We start from the raw sequence: 18,254 nt of genomic DNA on the forward strand, positions 1-18,254 counted from the left end.
TCCTTCCCGACCCCAAATATGGCGATCAGCTAAACCCTGAGCATATGGGCAAGATTCATCAGCCAGATACTACAGAAAATTCTTTCCCGGGTAACTTGGATCTTACCCCATCTAAAAACCCATCACAGGCCATTGGGCCTATTTACCATGAATATTTAATTACCAAAACCATGTTATCCCATCATACCATCTCCTCCATAAACTTATCGAGTTTAATCTTAAAGCAAGATAGATCTTTTGCCCCCACTACTTCCCTCGGAAGGCTATTCCAAAACTTCACTCCTCTGATGGTTAGAAACCTTCGTCTAATTTCTAATCTAAATTTCCTAGTGGCCAGTTTATATCCATTTGTTCTTGTGTCCACATTGGTACTGAGTTTAAATAATTCCTCTCCCTCTCTGGTATTTATCCCTCTGATATATTTATAGAGAGCAATCATATCTCCCCTCAACCTTCTTTTAGTTAGGCTAAACAAGCCAAGCTCCCTGAGTCTCCTTTCATAAGACAAGTTTTCCATTCCTCAGATCATCCTAGTAGCCCTTCTCTGTACCTGTTCCAGTTTGAATTCATCCTTCTTAAACATGGGAGACCAGAACTGCACACAGTATTCCAGGTGAGGTCTCACCAGTGCCTTATATAACGGTACTAAAACCTCCTTATCCCTACTGGAAATACCTCTCCTGATGCATCCCAAGACGACATTAGCTTTTTTCACAGCCATATCACATTGGCAGCTCATAGTCATCCTATGATCAACCAATACTCCAAGGTCCTTTTCCTCCTCCGTTACTTCTAGTTGATGCGTCCCTAGCTTATAACTAAAATTCTTGTTATTAATCCCTAAATGCATGACCTTACACTTCTCACTATTAAATTTCATCCTATTCCTATTACTCCAGTTTACAAGGTCATCCAGATCCTCCTGTAGGGTATCCCTGTCCTTCTCTAAATTAGCAATACCTCCCAGCTTTGTATCATCTGCAAACTTTATTAGCACACTCCCACTTTTTGTGCCCAGGTCAGTAATAAAAAGATTAAATAAGATTGGTCCCAAAACTGATCCTTGAGGAACTCCACTGGTAACCTCCCTCCAACTTGACAGTTCACCTTTCAGTAGGACCCGTTGTAGTCTCCCCTTTAACCAATTCCCTATCCACCTTTCAATTTTCCTATTGATGCCCATCTTATCCAATTTAACTAATAATTCCCCATGTGGCACAGTATCAAACGCCTTACTAAAATCTAAGTAAATTAGATCCACTGCGTTTCCTTTATCTAAAAAATCTGTTACTCTCTCAAAGAAGGAGATCAGGTTGGTTTGGCGACTGTTTGGAGACTACACCCCATGACAAGGACCACAAATCCCTGGAGTATTGGGGTGCAAGAGTTACTCTTTTGCTACTTCACAATTTCAAATTGCTAACTTTCTGTTGATTCTGGCAAAATACAGTCACGTTAATTAAATTAAGTTTAGCTCTTTCATCGAACATCTACCACAACAGCACAAAGAACAGTTCCAAGCCTCCATTGCAGAAGGGTGGCTCTTGACTAGAACAACCCTGCAGGCTTCTCTGGATGTGGCTGATATGAAAGCTTATTCCATTGTTATGGCTGTTATGCAGGGTATCAAGATGTCAGTCCCTTTCAGTGGTTCCTTTCATGGTCAGTGACACCATGTATAATTCGGTGAATACTTTGAAGCTCTCCAGGGTGATCCTTTGTTTGCTGGATTTATATATATAAATATATATATATATATATATATATAAGCCTGTAAACAAAAAGAGGCTTAATCTATCTCAGGTGGCGCAAAGATAATCTCCTTCTCAATTCTCCACTTTCCATAGAACTTTGGAGCACCTAGGGAAGAAAAAAACGCGTTTCAAAGGGGAGAATCTTCAACTGCTACAGCAAACTCGACTCAGCAGCTAATGACGGCCAAATGTACCTTTTGACTCCTTGGTCAAGGGCCACAATATGCTGATTTCAGACCTTTGTTGCACCATCTTACACCAGGCAACTTTCTTCCTTTTGGGAATGGTCTCTCCCATTTTCACGCCTTAGAAGAGCAGATTACCTCTGACAGATGGGTCTTGGAGGTTATAACTTTGGGAAACTCCATTCAGTTCCACTCCATGGCTCTTTCCTCATCCCTCTTCAGGTACCTCTCTGAAAGCAAGAGGCTCTGTCCCGTCTCTGTGTAGGAGCAGTAGAACCAGTTCCCACTCCACACAAGGGGAGAAGGCATTATTCTAAGTACTTCTTAATTCCCAAAAAGAAGAATGGATGGAGACCAATTCTAGATCTATGGATGCTGAATACCTTGGAGTCAAGATGGCGACATTCTCAGTCATCATCCCATCTCTGGATCCCGGGGACTGCTTCGTGATCCTCAGCCTTCAGGATTCATATTTTCATATCACAATACACCCTTCTCACAAGAATTTCTGCACTTCATGGTGGGGCAGGACCATTACAAATATCAGGTCCTTCCCTTCAGGATAGGCACTACTCCCAGGGTATTCACAAAACTCATGGCAGTGGTGGCTTTAAAACTTCTCAGTGGGGAGTAATAGACTTCCCTTCCCTTGCTGATTGGTTTCTTAAGGGATGTTCCTTCACCATCAAACTGGCATTCAGTACTATGATTCTGTTAAACAGTTGGTTTCCAGCTCACCTTCATGAAATCCTCCTTCCCACTGATTCAGAGGTTAGAGTTTATAGGGGCCATGCTGGACATCTCCACAGCCAGAGTTTATTGCTAGACAATAGATTCCTTACACTGTCACATCTGATGATGTCTGCAACTTCTCGGGCATGTGGCAGCATGTACTTTTGGCACACTTCATGACTGATCCTCTATATGCTGTCTTTTTCAAAGATGGTTTCTCTTTGACCACATCCATACTTTTAACCCAGAGTTACTTCGGATTTTCATATCAATTCATCTCCCAGTATTCTACCCCAAGCCTCGCTGGTCAAAACACGAAGTGATCCTTCATAACTTTTATGTCAGGAGAGCATTGGTTTAATTATCTGGACAGGACTAGACTTTTTTGATCCTCCCTAGGGTTGTTTGTTTCTGTTGTGAACAAAACTATAGGGGTTGCTGTGACTACCCAGAGGCTTTCTAAGTGGGGGTTTCTGTTTACATACTCACCTCTTGTGTGGATGCTAACATATCCTGCCCCCCAAAGTCATCGTTCATTCTACAAGATCGTACTCCACATCTGTAGCCCTGCTGGAGGGCGCGTCTATTACAGAAATTTGCAAGACTGCTACATGGCCTTTGATTCACACATACTTGTCACACTATGCCTTGCTTGATGCATCCCAAGCAGATGCTGTCTTTGGCTCTATAGTCCTATAGACAGTCTTAGACCGAGCTCCAAAGAACCTCCTTCCTTTAAAGGGTGCAGCTAGGGAGTGACCTCAAGTGGAACACCCATAGGGACACTACTTGAAGAAAAAGAGGTTACGTAGCTTGTTCGGTAACTGAAGTTCTCCAACCTGTGTGTCCCTACAGGTGTTCCACTACCCACCCTCTTTCTCCTCTGCTTCGGATTCTCATCTTGGGGCTTTGCAGTGCAGAAGGAACTGAGGGCATTTAATCTGCGTGGCCCTGTATATACTTGGTACAGGACAGGAGAATGTGTAGGATGTTTGCACGAGCCAAATGACCACTGCTACTGAAAATCTCTAATTGAAGGCGCATGCAGTATGTGTACACCTCAAGTGGCATGCCCATAAGGGGACACATCTCGAAGAATTCCAGTGACTACACAAGGTAGAAACCTGTCCTTTTGGCAAAATTCCATTTAGTTGAAAATGTTCCAACCAGCTCTACTTAGGTTCTTAAGTTTCTAATCACTTATTAAAATGATACTTAGGCTTCTAAGTCACGTAGGCACTTCTGAAAATTTTATCCTACATCTCTTCAGATGTGGCAGAGCTGCTTTAGTCTGAGAAGAATCTCATAAATAGAATTGTTATTAGAACAGTGTGTGGCCAATATTGTAATTTGCTTAGAATGTTTTTAAAATGCTTAGAATGAAAGCTGCTAATGTCTCATTAATAAGATATAGAGAACTATTAGTGTTTCTCATAGACTTTAATTGCAGGAAGTTCAGATGATTTATTTTTAAAATGATCCAATAATTAGTGTTTTCATCTAATTCTGTAAAAATAGAATTTAAAGTAATTAATAAGTATTTCAGAGTTATAAGCAATTCATGGTGTGGCACTTATTTCCTTAGGGAAATATTACTATGTAGGGAATATTCATCATAATTTGACCATTACTTTGGATGCGGGAACAATCTGTTTGACTCCTTCAGATACATTATTGCATGGTAGCAGACTGGCTAAATTTCCTTTTCTGTGTTACCTTCCCAAACATTTTCACAAACCCACAAAATAGCTTGGGTTTCCAAAATTTTCTTCTTGTTTTGAGAAATGAATTTTTAATTTAAAATATGTATAAACACAATCTGTGCTTCAGAACCCTGAAGGAGCTGAAAAAGCGGATAACAATTTTTGTCAAACTGACTGCTTTTTCTTGTTGATTAACTCCCTTAAGCCTATATTAAGCCCCTTCTTCCCCACTTCCCAGGGACTTTCTCCTGCTTCAGGGTTTCCTCAAGACTGATAACACCTGGCAGAGAGCACACAGCTCTCTTATTGTTTAAGTGATATATGTACACACTTTCATCAATTTGGTCAACATCTAATATGTTTATCAAACCCATCCAACAGAAAATTAAATTAGTTTTAGCGATGAGAAAGATCACACACTGCAATCAATACATCTTAACTGTTTTCCACTCTGAGGCACGTAACTTGCTCTACTTTTACAATTGTTCATTACTATCCTTTAACACCAACAAGTTGCCTGTACTATAGTTGGTTGAGTCACTTGTCATTATATTTGGGACTTATTATATAGTGCTTTTCATCCAGGGATCTCAAGCTATTTGCAAATATAAGCATTGTACCAGTGTTACAAATGAGACATGCTGAGACACAGGAGTTAAATTGTCTAAGGACTCATAGCACGCCAGTGGCAGAGTCACAGACAGAAACCGGAATCTCCAGACTCCCAATCTTGCATTCTCGCCTCTTTTTTTTTTTTGAGTCCGAAGTTTTCCATTTTGTATCAAGGACATATGAGCTTGAAAGCACTTTTCCACTTTGGTTGTTTTACTTTTTCACAAATTGCTCTTTTCACTGTGATTAGGTGTGTGGTAGGTTATTTTTTAAAAAAAGGCTTTCTTTTATTGTGCAATAGAAGTGGCTGAGTCACCCTAATGGATGGTCACCAGGCTGTTGTAATTGTCACAATTTGAAACTGACATAAATCAGTCCATCACAGTGTGTTCAAGTTTGTCTGGGATTTCCCATTTTCAGACTCATTTTCTGTCTTCACTTCTAGCCATTCTTGGGGATGAGAGTGAAGCATGCTGTCGTGTTGACCCTTCTGGCTGAGGGCATGACTTGGTACGTTCTAGAGCTCTTCAATGCCATGCTAGTATTGACCGTTCAGTCACTCACATGATACATGAGGCACTTTCCCTTTTCTGCTAGGGAATTTTTGCCCTGCAATGCTCCAGACCCTGCTGGATCACATTAAAACCTGCATTTTGATTCCCACATACCAGTGCAATACACTATTGGGTTCACAACTCATTTTAAAAAAGATTATTTTTAGGCAAAAAAGGTATTTGTATATGATATCCAGATCAGCAAAGAGTGGCTATTTGAGAAGTTCTGATTATCGATTCCACCTCTTTAATTAGGGACAATAGCAGAGAGCTATTGTGTAAAAAATGACTGACCTTCAATAAGAAAACAGTTGAGAGAAGTTCACTGTTTTCTAATGAAGTTGTGTGTTAAGAAATTAGTCAATGAAAATTTATATCTGTTGTTAATAGACTAACAGACTTGCTTCCCTTCCTCCCTCCGCCTCGAGTGGAAAGTCATAATATCAAAATCTTTCTTCTAGGCTTTGCTGGAGATGGTGTTTGGCGCAAAGGTGGTTATAACAGGTGATGGGTTCATCCCCGGAGAAAGAAGTGTCATCATCATGAACCACCGGACACGAATGGACTGGATGTTCCTATGGAATTGCCTGCTGCGATACAGCTACCTCAGACTAGAAAAAATCTGTCTCAAATCCAGTCTCAAAAGCGTTCCAGGATTTGGTAGGTCATCTACAGTTTTAATGGATAAAAGAGAATTAGTAATAAAATACAATATTTCGCTTTTCTAATACCATCCTAACCTCCTCTTAGCTTCTACTTCAAATTTAAGATCAGCGTTTTCCCACTCTGTACAGCTGCACTTGTCAGGCTTCTTGTTTCATTAACTAGCATGTGCTACCAAAAGAGTGAGTGTGTGTGTTGTTGTGGTGGTGTTGTTGTGTGTGGTTTTTTTGTTTTTAAAGCTTCCTGTGGACAGGTCAGAAAACAGTGTTCTTTGTAATAGCTGTAGTTTTAAATTCAGGTGACAAAAATACACTGTACAGTATATTAAATAGCTTAGTTTTGTCCTTTTGTTTGAAATTGTTACAGTGACGTAGGCCAGAAACTGGTTTGGGCTGAAGATACTGAACAGATAATTTTTTTGGCTGATTTGAAATAATTTTTCATGCAAGTCGTTTCAGAATAAATATGCAGATTTATCTGAACTAAACATGTCTTTTTGCATTTTATTAATTTTTATTAGATTTGTTTGACATCTCTCACAAAATTACTTTGTACAGGATATGTATCAGCTTTCTGAAGTCCAAAGGGTAACCTAATTTGTGATTCCCTTTTATCAGTCCATGTACTTGAACAGATAATTTTTGGCAGTAGTACATATAATTCTGGGAATAGTGAGTGATTTGCTGAGCAGTAGGGGGAGCTCTCATATTGTGCCACACCAAAATTACTTAAAAAAAAAAAACACGGTTTAAATAAAATTGTGACTGTGTAAGCGATGTTTTCGACCAATATATATAAATTCTGTGGTAGAGTAAATAGTTGTTTATTCTTTTAAGTTACAATAAGTCAGGATATAGTAGATGCATCTTGTACTCTTGTATTGCATTACAAAAGATTTTGAATTTTTTTCATAATTTGAAAAATGATTTGGAAGTAAATTAGAATGGGCATATTTTTATCTTCAAGTGACAGCTGTACTTGTTTGTTTGCTTCTATGATATTTTCCAAAGGAATTTTAGGACATGGTCCATGTGTACAGTAGGCATGCGGATCCAAAGGATATTCTCCCAGTTAAGTACTGTATATTTTTATAACATTCAGGGTTTGACAGAATTAGAATTCTCTAAACATACATTTGAAGAACAGATCCTGAGATTGGAGGTTATCCATGCCTTCCAGTCATGTTTGTCAGTGAACAAAAAGGCTAAGAGGTTATTAGGAGGCTCTGAAGGTAGCTTTTCAGTCCAGTCTTCAGTGTACAATAATTCCACACATCTAAATGTACCTTCCAAAACACATAGCAGTCTCTTGTGTATGTCCGTTATAATTTCAGGAACAGTAATTTATTTTTAAATGACATGGAGCTAACACCATATTGATCAAAGCAGGAGATTTCAGTTAGACTGCATCCTTACCTTACACCATAGTTGTGATGGTCTTAATTCAGTGCATGATCTGACTTTAATATAACACTGTAGCAGAATAGAAGGTTAAAAGACTCTGCATAGGATTACAAGGCTCCCATGCTGAGCCAGCCTAAATTCAAATGCTTGAACACTTCAAAAAAGATGCAGAATATTGTGACATACCCCTCGGGTAGAACCTGAAACTGTGGGACCTCTGAGTCCCCTTAAACTCTTCGTCCTGGGCGCGCTCTCATAATGCTGTGCTAGTGATAAGCGGCAAACCCCTCTAGATGCTGTGATCAGTCAGCCATCAACATGTGGAGGCACACATCTACCTAACTTGCATGAATGCTTTCTAAGCCACTCATGATTTATACACGGAGAGACTCCAGCCAAGTTCCCAAGCCCCCGCCCCCCTTGCATCCCTGTGATGTACCATCTTACACTGCTCAAGACCTTCTCTTGAACAGTGCAAGCTCATTAATTAGTTTGCCACTTTGTCAAAGGAAAGTGGACATGCACCGGCCTTCATAATCTGAGCAGATTCCCCATACGCTCTCTAGACAAACTTAGTGGTAAGGATAAAACATTACAATAAGTTTATTAACTACAGAAGGATAGATTTTAAGTGTTAGACATAGAGGTCAAAGTTGGTTACATAAGAAATAAAAATAGAAATGCAGTCTAAACTTTCACAGACCAAGCAAGATTTGAATCAAACAGCTTTTCTCACCCGACTGGATGTTCCGGGCAGTTTACAGTTCTTAAAATGCAGGCTGAATTCCCTTCTCAGCCCGGGACCAGTCTCCCCAGTTCGAGATCTTGTCTTCCAGGCAATCTTCCAGGTGTTGAGATGGGGGAGGAGAGAGACCAAGTGGTGATATAATTGACCCTCATTTACACTTTCTCTGCAGGTGCTAGAAAGATCCTTGTTGTGATGTGGGGGTTAGGTAGCCCCCATTGTGTAGTGCCTTCTCTGTGGAATCTCTGGGAGAGTAGATTCTTCTTGATGAGCCATCAACACATGTCTGGCTGGTCCTGATGTATATCTGTCTTGTCAGTGTTAGTTGCCCCTTTGTTGCCAATGAAAGGCTAGCTGTGGGCGTTTTCCACTTACCACATATTTCAGAAACAAACATATAGCAATATTTCATAACCTCACATACAATGATAGTATGTACAATTCAACAGGATATTAATGTTCAACAGATCAAGACTTCTTAAATGATACCTCACAAGGCATGCACTGTACAAAACATATAATCATATCACAGTGGTGAATATAGGGTTTCCAGGGTGCTATTTTGAGATACAGAGTGTCACGAATACTTACTGCTGACACATGCAAGCAAGTGGATTTTGTTCCTTCCAATCCTTATCTAAGGGGGCAGAGAGAACTAATAGCTGACATAGAGGAGGTTCTGCAGGGAAAGCTGAGGAACGGCCAAGTTTGGGAAGAGCTTTATTTAAAGTGTGCAATTTTAAGTTTAAAGCCAAACTCTTGGAAAAGGGAAGTTTGGACAATTCTGTGGGTAAAGCGGGTTGGTTTGTTCAAAGCAGGACAGGCACTGCACCTCTTTCAAAATAGTTGCCTCCTCTCCTTTGTTAGCCTGTGAGAATTCTCCCTCATTCCTGCCCATTTTACACGTAACTAGTTACTGTTGCATATTTTGTAAGATATATGGAAAGGAAATTCATACAGCAAAAACTGTGTGTTTAATGAGTTCAGGATACAGCAGGATGCACTCCACGCAACCAAAACCTTAAAAGTCGGGAAATGAGAATTAAGTCTCAGACACCCTTTGCCACCTTCACGTTGCCTACAGTTGTGGAGGTCAGTAACACTCAGCACTCAATAAGGTATTCACTTTCATCTAAAACAGATAACAGAGCGATACATACCCCAGCTTAATCAAACTCTTGTTCTTAAAGCAAAATCTTAACTTTCTTCTTACTCTGTTATACCAAGAAATTTCCTGACGTGAGCTGCAGAAGAACTAATGTTCTTTGTGTACATTAATCTAGAGAAGAGCCACATGGAGTATCTTCAAAGTAGGCTTGATGAATTATTAGAATATGAGCTAATGAATAGACCCCAAAATAGAAGGGATATACTTCTGGCCCTGTGTTTAGAGACCGACTAGTAAATCGAATGCACGGCTAAAAAGGCAGTGCTAATAGTAGGGTATTAGTTTTGTGTCACAATGGAGTTCATTTACAACAGTTCGGCTGGTTGGAGCTGTACTTGCTACTTGCTGTGAGATGCTTTAAATTAGCATGCAAGAAAATGCTGTGCAGAATCTGGGAAGGAGTGAATGAAAAGTGAGATCCATGAATCCAGCAAAGATATGCACATGGAGACTTTCTATAGGAACTTGACTGAAACACAGTGCAGCAGCAAAAGCTGGTGATGGTTAAATACAGAAGAGTAGGGATTGTTAGACATCAGTGGGAGCAGTTTATGCTTCATGTCAATCCTGTGCTTTGCTTTTCAGTGCAGATTTTTAAATCCATGTCAGGACTGCAAATGTATATTCAGTAGATCTTGTGATAAATATCAGTAGGAAATTGTGGCCAAGGAGTGTAATTATACATTCAGCCAGGCAGTGTAGAAAATCTCATATTTTACTCCCATGGCCCTACCATGTGATATGAAAGGCTTTTAATTGGTACTAATAGCTGAAGAAAAGTCTTCTGCAGTTCTGTTTTAAAAAGCCTTTGCCCATTTTGTAAGCCTTTAGCATTTAACCAAATCTTTTAAAGGTCACAAGGAAAGACCATTTAGAAATCCATGCAATGCCTCATCAGTGCCTTGCAGATGTCATTGCCCCCGTTTGTTAGTCGTCAAAGTATAATATTTCAAGCCAGAAATTATTTAGAATTCTGAAATTAAAATAAATTCTTCTCTCCTAGTACCTTTCAGTTTAATCTTTTCAGATGAATACCTTTACATGAACTAATTGTACTTGATTAAAAATAAACAAATACAGAGCATTTGATACATTTACAAAAGGCAATTGTTTTCATTCTTAGGCAGCTACATGGTGATCAGTACTTTAAGTATTTCATTCAGAATTGTGTACAGCATGGGGTTATGTGTAACACATTCATCTGAGTATCTCTGAGTACTTCATAAACATTAAGCCTCGCAACATCCTGGTGCTAAGTACCATCCCAATTTTAGAGTGGGAAAATAAATTTGAGAGGTTAAGAATATTACCCAAATCTGATAAATTAGGGGCAGACCTAAGGCTTGAACCCAGGAGTGCTGATTCGTAGTCCCCATCTTTAGCTAATGCACTGTTTGTGCTTGGGGTTTTATTTGTATTTGGAGGCTTAATATGCAGAGGAATGTATGTTTGGAGGTGAGCAGAGTTAAAATATCTGCAACATGATTTAACGACTGCATACTGCACATATAAGGACTTTCTATTTAAGAAATTTATATACTTACTTTGCTGGTAGATGATGCCTCATTAGGAGTTTTTGGGTCACTTTTTATAGATGTTTACAAATTATTAATTTACAGTACTTTAATATACAAAAAAACCTTTGAATTGATTATATGCGAGTTGTTTCTTTTTTAATGAATTGTCTTTTTGTTCCCGGAGACTATATCTCTGGTTTAATAATGCATGCAATAAAGTTTCCAAAATGCTATATTAAATTTCAGTAATCTCAATTTCAGAAATATTACTGCAGCATTTCTCTACTACTTGCCAAAGGCATGGTCCCCAGGAATCACTATTCACTCTGTTGTTCAGCTGTTGCTGCAGTTTCTTATATCAGTGGTTCTCAACCAGAGGTCCGGGGCCTCCTGGGGGGGCCGTGAGCAGATTTCAGGGGGTCCGCCAAGCACGGCCAGTGTTAGACTCACTGGGGCCCAGGGCAGAAAGCTGAAGCCACACCACACAGGGCTGAAGTCCGGGGCACCAATACCTGAGGCCAAAGCCGAACTTAGCTTCACGGGGGCCCCTGTGGCATGGGGCCCTGCTTGCTACCCACTAATGCTGGTCCCGGCTTTTATACGCAGAAAACCAGTTGTTGTGGCACAGGTGGCCCGTGGAGCTTTTTTATAGGATGTTGTGCAGGGGGGCTCAGGGGGAAAAAAAAAAAAAAAAAAAAAGGTTGAGAACCCATGTCTCAGATGACATCATCAAAAACTACTCTGGCACGTTTTGCAATCGCAGTTCTCTAGGAGGGTTTCTAACAGCACTGGCAGTTTCTTGCATATTAAAATCAAATAGAATTTCCCTAACTCTCCTCTGAATGTGCATATACAAACCTCTGTTCTCACCTCGCTTTTTAGCAAAGATTTAATAGCAGATTCAATGATAAAGTGCAGGGTGGGCGTCTCGTATTACTAAAACTTGATTACTTTCTCAAAATATACTGCAGAATGCATACTAAAATTCACTTACTACTTAGTAAAGTGTTGTAAATAATTGGCAGTAAACTGTAATATCAAACAAATGGACAAAGAATGATTTCAAGTATTGTCTGTCTTTTTTTAATCACTTAACTTGCCGGTTCTCAAAACTCCTGACGTTCAGAATGCGTCTCCCATTCACAAATATGAATCAGTGAGGTTCTGCTGGAAGCAGAATGTGTATTTTAACCATCAGTGATTTTCATAGGGTTATAATAGTGGATGAAGGGACTGCAATGATACCTGGATTTTAGGGGAGCATTTGGTACAGTATCTCAAGCCTTAATCGAAAAAATAAATTAAAATTGGCTTTAATCTGAGCACAGTTATATGAATTGAAAAGTGGCTGAAGGACCATAATCCAAGTATATGTCAGTGAGTGAAACGAGGTATCCAGTCGCAGCTGCCTGGATGCGTATTGGGCCTTGTTTCAGTTTGTCTTTGTTAATGAGGTAGAAAAGATTAAATAGTACATTGATTAAATTCACAGATGATAGGAAAGAAGATGGTGCTGCAAATGTCATTGATGAATTTAAGAGAAATGAGGAGTAGTGTCCACTATGGGCAGTTATTTGCAAATCCTAATTGCTATATTCAGCACTCAGGTACTACTATGTTGACTTCTAAAATGGTCTTCCATACAAAGATCTCAAAGCATTTTACAAACATTAAGGACTCCATGTTTCCAAACACCCCAGTGAGATAGGTGTGTGTCTATCTATAGATAGATAGACACACACACACACCATTTTAAAGATGTGTAAACTCATGTATGGGAAGGTCAAATGATTTGCTCAAGGTAACACAGCAAATCTAGCAGAACTAAGACTAAATTTTTTCCCCAGACTCCCTTTCCTTTACCTCTTGACTATGCTTCCACTTCATTGACCAAACCTTTGGCTCAGTTACATAATCGGAGTAAGGGATCTGTTAGCTCCCTGTTCCTAAGTATGGTGGTTCTGTAGTGGCCTGAACACGATGATGATTGGTCTTGCAGAATGGAAAGAAAGGACTCAATGCCTGCTCTATGGGACCAAGGTGCAGTCACAGGACATAGATTGCTTGTAAATTGTATCCTCATCTCCCACCCATTAGTCATCCCTTTTCCGCAGAAACCCTTTCTCCCTCTTTCCTCATAAAAGGGCTGTGGAAGTAAATATAGACCCATGACTCCAGTAATATCTGAGGAGCAATTGAAAGGGGTGATTCAGGGTGCAGGGTCATGGACTCTTCTCTGATGAGTTTTTTTTTTTTTAAACCCATTTTTGTGGATTCACTAAACAAACCAATCCTCACTTATTTTTAATTTCTCTATTGCAGAGGAATATGCCTGTAAGGAATAGAATTTTTATGTAGAGTGGGAAAAACACAGGAGTTACTTCGTTTCTAGTTTAAAAAACCCAAAATTTACTGTATGTGTGTGCACATGTGTGTAAAATGCAACTCTCAAGATAATGCTGTCAAGGTAATTTTAAATATATATATTGGAAACAAGGGTGAAAATAGCATTTTACATTCAACTCTGGTGAAAAGGGCCAGGCAATGTGTAGCAAGATTGTGCTGGTGTTCAGAAACACAACTATTATGAGATTGAGTATCTACTGTACCACTAGGCAACTGGAAGTGATATGAACACTCCTGAGTCATGCATTTCCTCTCTCAACTAATTGCTGAGTGATAATTCATTAAAGGAATGGACCAAATCAAATGACAACTGTTCAATTCATTATATACCTATTAACTAAGCATTAGAGATGAACATGGTAAAAACATTACTATGAGAGGATACTCTGTATCACAAAGATTGGTACAAGAAGAATTTCTTAATTAATGTTTTACATGCGTCAAATTAGAAAAATAATTTAAGAATTGCAATGTTTTAAAATGTGATTTGATTATGGTACTTAGAGCTGACACTAACTAGAGGAAACAGTTAAATATCTCAATTGAAGTGGCTTTTCAAATCTATTTATAACGTTCCTTTACTAATCAGAACTTGTACAAATCAGAATTAAATACAGTGCAACTCTGTGTTCCCATCTCAAAAACCACATGATAACATTTTTTCACTATAACATTCTCCTCTTTGGCAGAGCTTGTAAATAGGAAGTATAAATGCTGCTGAGTGTTACTTTTAAATCAAGGAGATCCACAGTTGTGCCCCATTTATAACTGTCAGTACAATGAAACAAATTACATAAATAACTGTTAATGAACCACTGCTATAATCAATATTTTGTGTACACAGAAATCAGGCATGTGCAAGTGACTTCTACCGATCTTTGTGCCTATGTGGTGGTGGTAGTACATCAGAGGCACGGATTAGAATCAGGCTCCATTGGGCTAGTCTTGAACAAACTTATACTTACTGCCCTAAAGCGTTTCTGATTTGAAACAAGAATCAACAAGTGTGTCTGACAAACAATAGAAGGGAAAGGAAGAGAGAGAATGGCTGACAGTGATAAGATCCCACAGCTACATATGTTAGTTCTCTGCACAACTTGGTAAGTCAGAATCACTGATTTATGGGGGAAACGTTTTTGAATTTAGTATCCGATATCCCAGCGGCCCAAAACTGAGTGCCTGCTGGTTTGCTGGGTTTCTTATTGACCTCATGGCTTTTGAGGGGTTTGAAAGAAGAGAGTGTAGTGGCTGTATGGGTTCATTCTGTGAAGACTTTCAATGTGTAAGGGACAGCTTGGAAGAAAGTATGGAGACATGCAAGAGCGAATTGGACAGCCAGTTCAAGATTGGCATAATTGACAGAATGGAGGAGGAAGGTGTGAAGTATGATTAGAAAAAAGCAAATAGTTTGGATGAGGCAGAGTTGTGAAGAGCCTTAAATGTGAGCTTAACTTGTATTTGGTGTGGTGGAAAACAGATTCTGGAGAAAGGTGTGGGGGTGACAGACCAGGAAAACTAACTTAGTGGCTGTGTTTGCCCCCTCCTCCAGTCTGCACTAATCTGGGGGTTGGAGAGGCCAGAGAGGTTGGCAGTAACCAAGATGTGAGATTATGAGGTCTTGGACAAGAATTCTAGCTATAGGGACAGGATTCAGTTTTGCTTTAGAAAAATATGGAGAAAAGAGATGCCAGGACTTGAGCAAAACTTGGATCTCTGGCTTGCTGGAGAGAGTCAAGTCAGATGATACCCTGGATGTGGGTTTGAGGGTTAATGTTAACAGTGCCAGAGAATAGGCAGAATAGAGAGGATTTAGGAAGATATATACTATTTTGTGTATCACATTTTAAAATTTAAGGTGGTGTATCATGTTATAGTAATTCCTATAGGAAAACCACAACTTTGAATTTCCTGCCATATTTTCTGGTTAAATATCAACAATAAATGTTGCAATAGGGGAGGCTTTGGCATTTAAAATTTTTAAAAAAATCTGTTTTTGAGACACTGTCTTAAAAATGTTCAGTGAACTTCAAAGAATGACTGGCTGTTTTTTACCAAACTTCTCCCTCTCTGTGCTCCCTTCTCTCCTCCCACCTCCTCCCCCCCCCCACAAAAAATGAAATGTTTGGATTAAGAACAAACATGAGAAATTTCATCCTGAAGTATGTTTTGTCCCTGTCTCCCTCCACCCATTGAAAATAATGTTTTTTGGGGGGAAAGGGGGCTTTGAAATTAAAATGTTTCCTCAGTCGTAACTATAGAATTGTTAATGTAATAATGTTGTGTGACTGCTGGAGAGTTATGTATGCTAAAGTTGTTTTATCCTCACCCCAAGTCCCCAGAGCAAATTACTGCCTATATGCAATATATTTCTCCAATTCAATAGTAGCATTTCCTCTCCCTTGCATGTATGATCATGTGACGGACTACAGTATGTAGTCAAGCCACAATAAAACCAAGATAGGTGTGAAAAATAGACTGTGAGCATATGTGTGCTACTTACTCTAGCAAAAAACAGAGGTTAAATGTCTTTAATCAGAATTACCCTGGAATTGAAACCAGTGTCTATCTTTTGAGTCACAAAAAAAGGTTGATTGAAAAGGTCATTGTGCCCAGCTGCTGCATGTTTCTACAATGCTAACCACATAGCAAGCTTTAGCGAGAGTTATATAATCTATGTTAGTGAATGCTTTTGAGTACATCTGTGAGTTAACATTAGTTATCAGAAATGTCAGGTATTACAGTCATAGTATTTGTTTTGGCAAAGAAATGGAATTGCATTATTTGGTTTGGACTAACTTCCCTGTTTATTTGTGTTCCATATTTTCCCGTTTATCTTTCCCGTGAACTTACAAACCCAAGGGCAAGCTTTTGCTTTCCAGTAAAAATAAACATTGATTTCTTTCAGACTAGCAAAATTCCTGATGGCCAGGAGTCCCAGACAACCAAAAACATAGTCCATACAAGAAAAATTTAATTACTGCCTATTAGACAGTATGTTGAGCTGAGCTTTACAGGTGACTGAACAGCATGCCTCACCTCACACTGCAGATGAGAAGGTGCTTCCTACTTGTTTATTTTTAAATACCACTTATAAGCAGCAGTTATCAGTTGACACATTAATGAATTCCTCCCATAGATCTGCCCATCCTATTTCACCCCAAAATACATGATGTACGTGTTCTTCCAATGGTGCAATGTGGGCCCGTTTGCCTTCATGTGACGGAGACAAGAAAACCAAGATGGCACATTTTCACCTTACTTTTTTTACTGTAACCTTACCGTTAGTTTCCTGTCTCCCCTGTAAACTCTGTACTTTTAAACTCCAGGCAGAGGTCTAAAACCCTCCCAGATCTGCAGGATGTTTTGAGTTTCAGGCGCAGCTAGTACCATCCACATAACTTCTAGGGCCTAAGCTGCCTGGAGGAAATGGTGGGGAAGGTTTAGTGGCAAGTTTTCTCCCGTCTCTTTCCAGCAGCAGGTGGGACCAGAGATAAGTCTCTCCTAGTGGGCTGTTGTCAGCACACTACCAGCAGGTCTCCAAGTGAGCACTTTCTTTGCCTCTTGTTTTCCTCAGGCTCTGTAGCTGTGAGAAATCTTGTTCTGAATAACTCAGACCAGACAAGCTAGTTTCAAGACTCTGTTACCAACCAATATAATAATTTCATAAATTGTAGTTTTGTATGAGTTAATTTAGTGGTGGTAGTAGCAGGATATTAAATGTATGAAGTGTATTGGCTGAAATAATTACACAAAAGTGAAAACTACCAGAAGCAAAAGAGCAACATTTTTCTTAAGGTGCCTCTTTCCACCTTGTCCCACTTGCCTGTTACTTCCTCAAAGTTCTGCAAAGGGTATTCGTTTTACGTATATTCCCAGTTTTGCTTCTGTGGGGTTTGTGTGTGGTTGGTTTCTAGAACTTGGGAGAAATTTGAAACTTTCCCTTTCTTAGTAGGGTGGACCTGTAACAGGCAAGACACAACTTGCAACTTCTTACCCTGTAGTCCTCCTCCTCCTCCTTTTGTTGTCACATTGTGTCAAAGTTGATGTTAATCACTGTGTTGACCAGTGACAAAAAAGTAATTATGCAAGTAATTTTGGGCAGCATTTTGAGGCGCAACACCAGTTAGCTTTTCCCTCTGGTGCACACTGAATGTCCAGTTTTGGCATCAGTTTCTTTGTTGTATAATATCATATACCAGCGGCTTTAAAAAGAGTGTGTTCGTTATTTTCCCCGTTTAATTAAGTACATCCTTGTAGTTTCAGTACACTCTTGTATACAAATTATGGAGTTCAGATGAGATGAGAACAACAAAATGGGATAGCTTTTAGCCTGTTTGGGAGAGAAGATAGGTTTTTGAAACTAGCACAAGGACTGTTTAAAAACTAAGCTCTGAATAGTTCATTTAAAATATTTATGGCACATTCTTACACTATAATAAAGGCCAGTGCTAAGAAGAAATTGTAAATAAAGCTACAACTTAATTTGGGCATGGTCATGTGATGGAGTATATTAAAAGAAAATTTTGTTTTAGTTTGTCCTTCTAATTATCACCCCAAAATGATCCTTCTAAACATTATATCCATATGACCAGGTCTCTGTTCTTAACTGCCATTGTTTTGGCACAATTTGTACTGATTGTAATATGTTGTTCACGTTCAATGTGGAAAGCTGACTGTGTTGGATCATATTAAAGAAGTTCTGTATTAAAATCACAAATGAGTTTGGTTCCCCAGAGTTTCAATTCCAGGGTATTACTAATTAAGAGGTCTCTTGGTTTTTGGTACTGTTTCTCTCCCTCTATGTGTGAAACT

The 18,254-nt window shown here is 39.2% G+C and overlaps 1 protein-coding gene across 4 annotated transcripts in view; it reads left to right on the forward strand.

Annotated features, from left to right (window-relative positions):
* The window catches only part of LCLAT1 (lysocardiolipin acyltransferase 1), a 217,181-nt gene that overhangs the window by 88,355 nt on the left and 110,572 nt on the right, over nt 1-18,254 (forward strand). For 3 of the 4 annotated variants that reach the window (XM_084624424.1, XM_084624425.1, XM_084624426.1), the window contains one exon: nt 6,002-6,200. In XM_084624424.1, the coding sequence (XP_084480550.1) occupies nt 6,002-6,200 (199 nt within the window). Of the gene's footprint in view, nt 1-5,431; nt 5,497-6,001; nt 6,201-18,254 lie in introns of all 4 variants that reach the window. The other variant, XM_084624427.1, reaches the window with a different exon arrangement.

This window comes from Lepidochelys olivacea, assembly GCF_965140295.1.
Source record: "Lepidochelys olivacea isolate rLepOli2 genome assembly, chromosome: 3".
Lineage (NCBI taxonomy): Eukaryota > Metazoa > Chordata > Testudines > Cheloniidae > Lepidochelys > Lepidochelys olivacea.